The sequence below is a fragment of the Dendrobates tinctorius genome, unplaced genomic scaffold (genome assembly GCF_039654945.1).
Source record: "Dendrobates tinctorius isolate UK_male_01 unplaced genomic scaffold, ASM3965494v1 ptg000086l, whole genome shotgun sequence".
Taxonomy (NCBI): Eukaryota; Metazoa; Chordata; class Amphibia; order Anura; family Dendrobatidae; genus Dendrobates; species Dendrobates tinctorius.
The window spans coordinates 27,121,501-27,130,763 of record NW_027361754.1 but is presented as its reverse complement, the minus strand read 5'-3'; the positions used below and the strand labels follow the sequence as shown (position 1 = coordinate 27,130,763).

At 40.4% G+C, this 9,263-nt stretch overlaps 1 protein-coding gene across 3 annotated transcripts; it reads left to right on the top strand.

Annotated features, from left to right (window-relative positions):
• The first annotated feature begins 406 nt into the window (after positions 1-406).
• On the top strand, positions 407-9,175 carry LOC141097779 (uncharacterized). 3 transcript variants are annotated; one of them, XM_073585196.1, is made up of 4 exons: positions 407-2,144; positions 3,600-3,658; positions 5,768-5,897; positions 6,861-9,175. In XM_073585196.1, exons 2-4 carry the CDS (start codon positions 3,613-3,615, stop codon positions 7,741-7,743), a joined length of 1,059 nt encoding a protein of 352 aa, XP_073441297.1. In that variant the 5' UTR covers positions 407-2,144; positions 3,600-3,612; the 3' UTR covers positions 7,744-9,175. The 3 variants fall into 3 exon arrangements, with proteins under 3 accessions (XP_073441297.1, XP_073441298.1, XP_073441296.1); XM_073585197.1 differs by having other exon boundaries at positions 407-3,658; positions 6,864-9,175; XM_073585195.1 differs by having other exon boundaries at positions 408-3,658.
• The last annotated feature ends 88 nt before the right edge of the window (positions 9,176-9,263 follow it).

Here is a 9,263-nt window from a genome sequence, read left to right as displayed (position 1 = left end):
AGGAGCTGGAACAAACTTTTTTTTTTTACTTTTTTTTTTCTCTTATCACAGCTGTGACTACATGTTATATAGTCGTGTTAATCTCTTCTCACTTCTTGTAACCTACAAGTGTACAAAGATATTATATAGTCACCATGTGACTAGTGGGCCTGTGTAACTTCAGATGCCAGGGCTGAATTTTAGTCCCAGTCCGGCCCTGGTCTCATCTGACCTTTTGTGTGGTCTCTGAAAACGGAAGTTTATTTCTGATGAAGGCCTAGTGTTGGCCGAAACGTCAAATAATTATATATAGTGAATGTATCTCAGTTAATAAAACATTATTGATGTTTTTCTGCAATTAAGAGTGGAGTGCCGAATTCATTTTTTGGACTTTGCTTGATGACAGGCAGCACAAGTTCACTTTGCTATAATGTTTTGGGGATAAAACAGCATAATGTATAAATAAAGCTAAATCAACCTCACAATACCCTAGGAATAAATGTGACACCCAATGCTCTATTGTTGACAAACGATCCTCTTTTCGTGATCAGCAACACCAACGGATCAAAACATCATCACTGTGCAATGATCGTATAAGAGATAAAGATACCAAATCACTTTCCTGTTCCCACAAAACAACATATTAATAGTGTAATTTACATGACAGTCATAGTCCAAGCAGCCTGACCAGAGTTTCGCCTACAGCAGCTTCTTCTCAGGATCTATGGTATTTTGCCAGAGGATGATTTGGCTTTCCTTAAATAGTACATTGCTGAATCAGGAAGGCACAACATGTACATTTTAAGTCTCATTTAGATGAATGGAGCCAATTTGATTGATTTGGAGCTGTCTTCCAAGCATTCTTTCTGCCTTAAAGGAGTTGTCCAAAACAGGTCACCAAATTCAGATTGGTGGGGATCTGACATCCTGCACCAGCACTGATCAGCTGTTGCAGCTCCAGTGATAGCTGGATGGTCACAGTGTGCAAATCTGGGACAGCACCGCGCCGTACACTGTGTAGTGGCTTTTCTGGGGTACTGCAGCTTCAATTCACTATAGTAATGACTCATATGGCAGGCATGCACCTTAGACACCTGTCAACCAAACAGCCCTGACCACCCAACTTGTCCCCCATACACATGAAAGTTTGTATGCAGCTTGCAACCCCATAAACTTTAGATTCTGATCCTACATTAGATTCAGCCTACAGTTAAATATGGGATTTGCATATTTCTGGTCACATTCTGACTAGACTGTGTCTGGCCTCGCTTAATTCAATCGTGTTGAGCGAGGCTGCACACATCTAGTTGGCATGTGACTTCATAATAGTAGTCAAGTACCCACCCGCTCCTGCTCCCCAAGAATCTTGATTGTGCATTGTGTACATGCTGTGAGGATTCATAAGTATTCAGTCACATAGACTTGAACCCCAACCTCCTTTCAAGACCTGGTCACATCAGCAATATAGCATTGGTGAGACCCACATTTAGCATATATTCATGGTATATCCTGTGGATATATGAGTTTGAGAACACTCTTTAATAATTATCTTTATGTATAAATCAGTTTTTCATCCCTTTAAGAATCTTAGAGGTTGTTTAGGATCTTTGAGACCATAAAACGCGGTACAAGAAGTGTGTGTAGGGGTGTCTTTGTCTCTTTTCTGAAAGTGTTCCTCTGCTCCTGTTCTCCTGTCTGTCAAACTGCATATGAGCAGACAGGAGAGCAAGTTATTGGACAATGGCAAACGAAATGCACGCTGTGAAATGAGAGAAAACAAGTTTCATCACCTATAGCACTGGCAGAAAACTGATGGGTGGCATGCTTTTAAGCAAGAGGATTGGAACAGTTCTTGGACACATTAGACTGGTATATGCACCAAAAGTAGTTTTTACTTGTTTTGGGGAACGAGGTCAGGAAGACGGGGCTTATATATTTACATTATTCTGATATTGTGCATGTTTTTCACTTATGACTTTTCATTGCTTGTAAACTCTCTTGAGTTCATCAAATTTCCTGCGTTACCTTGAAATCAGAGACGCGTCAGGGACTCCACGCTGTAACACAAGCTACGATATGCAACAGCCAGACGACGTCCGCTCTCATATAAATATCAGCTTACAAGACCAACAACGAATCCTGACCAGAAGACGAGCAGCGACCAGGTAAGCAATGCACTCTTTTCCTTGGGAGTCAGGGGTATGGGAACACTAAGGTTATACTGAACCTATAGACCTGGCTGCAGGCTAATCCGCAGGTAAAACCACAGGTCTTTTGACCTGCAGATTTACCTGCGGATTTTACAAATTCCGAGAGGCCACATCCGCAGAGCATTCCGCAGCGTGTGCACGTACCCTTTTTTCTCTAGTTTCCTCCAGCTCCTGATCATTTATTCATAGGATTTTTACCCTTTTTCTATGCCATTGATAATATATGGCTCTGATCCCTTAAAGGGGTTGTCCATTACTTTCATATTTATGATTTGTCCTTGGAAAAGGACACGATTGGTTCCGGCACTGATCATCTGATACCTGTAGTTGCAGTTCCATACACTGCTCTCGAACATGAGCTGATCTGCAGTACCTGGGATTGGTGACTACACAGTGTACAGAACTGTGCTGTTCTTACTCCGTACACTGTTTACACCTGACTACCTGTCAGGCAAATAACAGCTAATCAGTGTGGGTGCTGTGAGCAGTGGAGAACCCATTCAAGAGTATTTCTACAAAAACACAGGTCTAAGTGGTAAGATTTCTCCTTGTGGAGAGTGATATAACAACCCTGACATGCCCATGTAAGAAGGGTTATTTGCCGTACAATGCTCCTCTGGGAAATGTAATATTCAAATTGCTTCTTCAGAGAGGAAAAGGACTAGAACTTTAAAGCACTACCTGTTGGAAGCAGCGATCCTACAAGTCACTATCGACCCTTTAACGAGACTTGCTATATGACTTAGGATAAAAGCTAAATCAGAATCTCAACATGGTGTTTCAAGGTGTTGCCCCTCATCAGTGCAAAGTATGCAATCCGATTTGCCTAGGTGTGAGGCTCTGGACTGAGGTCTAACGGGTAACTTTTCTCCTTGTGGTGAGTGACATATGTTGTGCATATTTGGGTACAACACCTAAACATGCATGAAATAAATCCAATATGTGCAGCCGATCTGGTGTGCTGATTGAAACTCCTCCAAAGGAGTTCGGGCAGTGTGTAATGAGGATGGAGATACAAGGTAAAGGTTGCTCTCACGATAGCAGATGTATTTATTACCAAAAAAGTACCAGAAAAATAAAGAAAGATGAATTTAAAAATACAATGTGTTTCAGGGGTATCCTTCTTCAGGTGTGACTTCAGGTGTTTGAGACACCTGAAGAAGACTGGATACAGTCGAAACGCGTTGTGTTTTTCAATACATTTTTATTTTCTGTTCTGGTAATTTGATTACATCTCTTATCTTGGGAGCGCCCTTCACCTGGTATCTCCACCCTCATTCTGGGAATTAAGCAAGTTTTTCACAAAAACGTTTATCTGATAATGAATGTTTCATGATCCTCGGTATCAATCTATTGTAACACGTGTGTAATAAAGTCTTATGGAGTAATATAGAACATTTCACTCTGCAGGATATAAAGGAAAATGTTGGCTAAAGTGGTAACCATCACTCTTATAAGCACCATCGCAGGTCAGTACATGCTATATATGCATAGTAGTAAATAAATTATGTTTTTTTTTAATTGTCTGAAATCTTAGCCTAAGGCCTCATTCCCATGCCAGTATTTTGCATGTCAAAACCAGAAGAGGAACTTACAGAGAAAAACTATAAATGAAACAGTGACATGTCATGGATTTTGGAGACACAAAATACCATACTGATGAAATACTGATAAAAAATACTGACGTGTGAATGAAGCCTAAAGTGTAGCTATTACTCTGTGTTTTTTAATGTTAAAGGGAAGGTCTTACAAAGTATATTCTGCTCTATTTGCTAGCATTATGTTATAGAGCAGGAGGAGTTGAGCAAATTGATAAACTGGATTCAGAATTGATTCACTTAAATCACTACTCTTTCTGGGATTAGGAGTCCTGTGGGCGGTCCTACATGGTGATTGACAGTTATATTTGTATACACAGTCAGTAATGCTTATTTTATTGTATTTTTTTCATACCATTCCCTGGCTTTTCCTTTATTTTTTTAACTATTACAGAAATTCCCTCTATTACTGTTTAGTTCTTTTTAAGCTTCTTTTTTCCTGTTAGATATCTTCTTTAAGGGAATCTGTCAGCCGGACCTAAGCCATATATATGGGAATGCAGGTTATAGAAAGTTGAATAAAATGACACCTTGTTATCTTTGATCCGATGTCTTATTCCAGAGAAATCCACATTTTTGTAAGTGAGCTATTTAAGATCTAAGGGTGAGACATAGATTTACCGGAGAATCTGCCTCTACATGAAAGGGCGCATTACTTGACATATAGATCAGCAGAGCAGATGGTCAGTCATTACATGTCTCACAGTGGTAGCGCCCCCTTTCATTTACAATAAACTCTGGAGGCAGATTCTTGGGAAGAACTATGTCCCACCCATAGATCTTAAAAGCTAATTTACATATTAAGAAAAACGTGTATTTCTCTGGTAAAAAAACATCAGATCACAGATATCAAGGTGTCATTTTATTCAGCTTCCTATTACCTACATGACCATATAGACGGCTTAGGAGGGTTGATCCTACTGACAGATTTCCTTTAATGAGTAACTATATCTTTATAAGGTTTTTCCACATCTGAGTGCCTTTATAATTTTAAGCGGATCGGTGTGGGTCTAGGTACTAAACCCACCGATTGCTCAAATGCCCCGTCCTTTCTGAGAAGTTCAGCTCAACTCAGGTGACAGGAAAACATGGGTTATGTGCTTCTGTCACCTTACCTGAGGGCCGCTCAGGGGAACTTTTGAGCCATCGGTGGTGTTTTCAAGACATGGACCCACCGATCTGCTTGAAATTATAAGGGCACTCAAGTATGAAAAAAAAATAAAAAAGTTTAAGTTGTTCTTTAAAAGTTAGTTGTGTTATTTTTATCTACAGCTGAATTATTGGTAAGGCAAAAGAGGAAATTTCTCAAAGACTTTTACCATCCGGTTCCCTCCTGAGCTTTTCAGTTGCTGTTCGTTTCAAGACATGGGAGTTTTAATCTGTACTTTGAAAAATATAAAAGTTTAAAGAGAGTCTGTCACCCCCCAAAATGCCTTTTAGTCTAATTATACGGTGATATAGGGGACTTCACCCCCCCTAAAAATCATACTAGCACTGTACCTGTTACTGGAAAATAACTTTAAATCCATATGCAAATGAAGGGGCTTCGGAGCACCCTTGTTATGGCCATGAGCTGGATGCACCGTTACACCATCTCAGTTTGTGTCTTGGGGACTTCCCAAGCTTGTGACGAATAGTGGGCACTACTAGAGTGTATGCTGCCCCTCGTGTGTGCGCATGCGCACTGATACTGGCTGTACATGCACAAAATGGGTAGGTGAGTTCTTACCAGTAACAGGTGAAGTGCTATAAATTGTATGGGGTGAAACCCCCTATATCAATGTACAGTTGACCTAAAAAGCATTTTTGGGGTTACAGAATTCCTTTAACAAAGGACATTTTTATACGCTTTCTGCTGTAGAAAGAGAGGGATAAGCAGCTGCCAGACACGTCTGACCCCGCTGATCTCATGGTTGAACATAAATCTTGCCATTTAGAGAAAATTCAATATAAATATAACGATTGCCTTTCTTCCCTTAGGTGCTCTAGTCGATGACAACACAAAAATACTGGATGATGCCTTCATGTCTAATCTCAACCTGCTGAGCGGCAGCACCAAGGACAGTAGCTCTTCACAAGTGTCCCTGTCTGACTTCAGTAGTCTCTTTGAGTATGTGATTTGAAAGTAACTGCAGCTAAATGATTACAAATAGAAGGAAACTCTTGATACAATGTATACAATCATTATATGGAAGCACATTCCAATTATCTGTTAAAGCTTTTTCTATTCCTTTTTGTTTGTTACATTTGGGCCACAATTCTACTCTATACATTTTGTTTCAATTTTTAAGTTGTCTTTCTTTTTAAGACTTTTTTTTCCCCTAGATAACATTACTAATCCAGATCTTTTAGACAGATTCATGAAATGTTGCATTTTTTGTGGGACATCTGACTCCGGTCCCTGACTGGAGTAATGTTTTTGGAGAAGTTTTCAATTTGCGATTATTATAAAGCGTATGTTTAAGGAAAGAAATTGTGTCATTCCTCAAGTACACACGGGACAGCTTATTCTGATAAGTCATCAGATGACTATGGGATGAATGATGCTTTAGTCGATCGTTTAGCTGTCTTTCCCATAAACAGGAGCACCAATTTAGTTGAGAGCTTCTATTTTCTCTACAAGAAAGCCGCCAACAGATATTTATGTTGGCAGCTTATCTCCGAGAAAACAAAGTGATCAGCAATCATAATCGAACATCTCTCCCAACGATCAGCTGGCTGATACCCCCTGGACATTAAGGTTCATTCAGACGCCACATCGGTCTGATCGGAACGCTAATGCACGGACTGGCTACGGGTGTCAGCATGACAGCTTCATGTATTTCTATCAAACTGTCCCACTCGGGTTGGGAGAGCCGCGGCGAGTCCATGTATTGGTAGTCTGATCTTGGACTGAGGTGCACAGACGTCTGAATGAGCCGCACTAGTGTCGGCCAAACCTATCGTTATCGGTGAGTTCGGCCAACATTAGTCTTTTGTGTATGGGCGCATTTAGAGACTTTTTTTTGCCTAACATAGGAAATGGAGTTCTTGCAAGTTTACAAGTAAATAATTGTTTTGCTTTCAATTTCAGCAGCGCTCTAACATTGGGTGAGGAGAAAAGCGTATACGCACCACTACTGAACAAGGTCTCATTTTTTGCCAAAAACATCTATGAACAGGCGACAAAAGACTTGGAAAAACTCCAGTTGGAGTTCGAGCAGCTGAAGATCAAACTCATCCCTTATTCAGAAGAGGTGACAAAGCTGCTAAGTAAGACCACAGAAGAGCTGGAGATAACACTTAATCCCTACGCTGGGGAACTTCAGACGCAAGTCGAAAAAATTACTTTGGAATTTATCAAAAAGTTAAAAAGTTTCAATCTAGACTTGAAGCTGCCATTGGTCTTGTACTTCCAAACACTGGATGTTAGAATGGCGGAGTGCCTTAATGCACTGAGGAGCGCGGTCGCAACATGCACTGAAAAGGTGAAAGAGAAGATCGATCTGCAAGTTGTGGCTTTGTATCAAAGCCTTTCTCCTTTTGCGGAAGAAATGCAAGACGCTTTGAGGAAACAACTGGAGAACTTGAACTTTTCGATGAAAAAAAGCGTCATCTTGATTGGGAGTAAGGTCCTGGAGAACACGTCAATGCTGGAGAAGCAAATGAATCTTTGTATCAGTCAGATAAAGGAAAAGAAGGGGTCTCTCTACAGGAATGTCCGATACACAGTAACATCCTGCCTGGTCGATTTGAGCCAAAAGATTAAAATGTTTAATTCGGTGATGACCCCCTTTGGCGAAACTCTCACGAAGTCAGTCGTATTACGCATCGAGAACATACAAAACTTGCTTCAGGGATCTGCAGCTATGAATTTGCAAAACAAAAAAGATATTCTAGAAAAGAGCATTTTTGAAAAGATCAGCAACTTTATTAATAATAGCACTTTGCTGACAAACGCAAGCGTGCCTGAGTGACAGCATAAACCTGCTCATCTGATCCCTACACTTAAAGGGTTTGGTCACTTACTTCTCCCCTATTTTTTTGCTAATCAGCCTTATGGTTCCTGAGATATAGGCCTTTTTATATACTGTAGTGCTAATTTGTATGGTCTTTACTAATGGGGGAGTGTCTCACAGGGCAATTACAGTTGTGCTCAAAAGTTTACATACCCCGGCAGAATTTTTGCTTTCTTGGCCTTTTTTCAGAGAATATGAATGATAACATCAAAACTTTTCTCCACTCATGGTTAGTGGTTGGGTGAAGCCATTTGTTGTCAAACTACTGTGTTTTCTCTTTTTAAATCATAATGACAACACAAAACATCCAAATGACCCTGATCAAAAGTTCACATACACTGGTGATTTTGGCCTGATAAAATGCACAGAAGTTGACACAAATGGGTTTGACTGACTACTAAAAGTAACATCCTTACCTGTGACCTGTTTGCTTGTAATCAGTGTGTGTGCATAAAAGCTGAGGGAGTTTATGGGATCCAGACATACTCTTGCATCTTTCATCCAGCCACTGACATTTTTGGATTGTGAGTCATGGGGAAAGCAAAAGAATTGTCCACAGATCTGTGTGAAAATGTAGTTGAACTGTATAAAACAGGAAAGGGATACAAAAAGATATCCAAGGAATTGATAATGCCAGTCAGCAGCGTTCAAACTGTGATTAACAAATGGAAAATCAGGGGCTCTGTAAAAGCAAAACCACGGTCAGGTAGACCAATAGAAATGTCATCCACAGCTGCCAGGAAAATTGTTCGAGATGCAATGAAAAACCCACAAATAACATCAGCTGAAATACTGGACTATTTGAAGACTAGCAGTGTGGCTGTTTCAAGATGCACAATAAGGAGGCACTTGAAGAAAAATGGGCTGCATGGTCGAGTCGCCAGAAGAAAGCCATTACTGTGCTAATGCCACAAAGTATCTCTCCTACAATACGCAAAACAGCACAGAGAGAAGCCTCAAAACTTTTGGAACAAGGTATGCTCATCTGCCCGGAAGCTGCGCATGAGACGTACATGGATGTTCCAACATGACACCGATCCAAAATACAACGCCAAGTCAACCTGTCATTGGCTACAGCAGAACAAAGTGACGGTTCTGGAGTGGCCTTCTCAGTCTCCTGACCTCAATATCATTGAGCCAATTTGGGGAGATCTCAAGTGCGCAGTTCATGCTAGACAGCCCAGGAATTTACAGGAACTGGAGGCTTTTTGCCAAGAAGAGTGGGCAGATTTATCATCTGAGAAAATATTGAACCTCATCCACAGCTACCACAAAAGACTTCAAGCTGTCATTGATGTTAGATGGGGCAATACATGGTATTAAGAAATGGGGTATGTGAGGTTTTGATCAGGGTCATTTGGATGTTTTGGGATGTCATTATGATTTAAAAAGAGAAAACACAGTTGTTTGACAATAAATGGCTTCACCCAACCACTAACCATGAGTGGAGAAAATGTTTTGGTGTTATCATTTATATT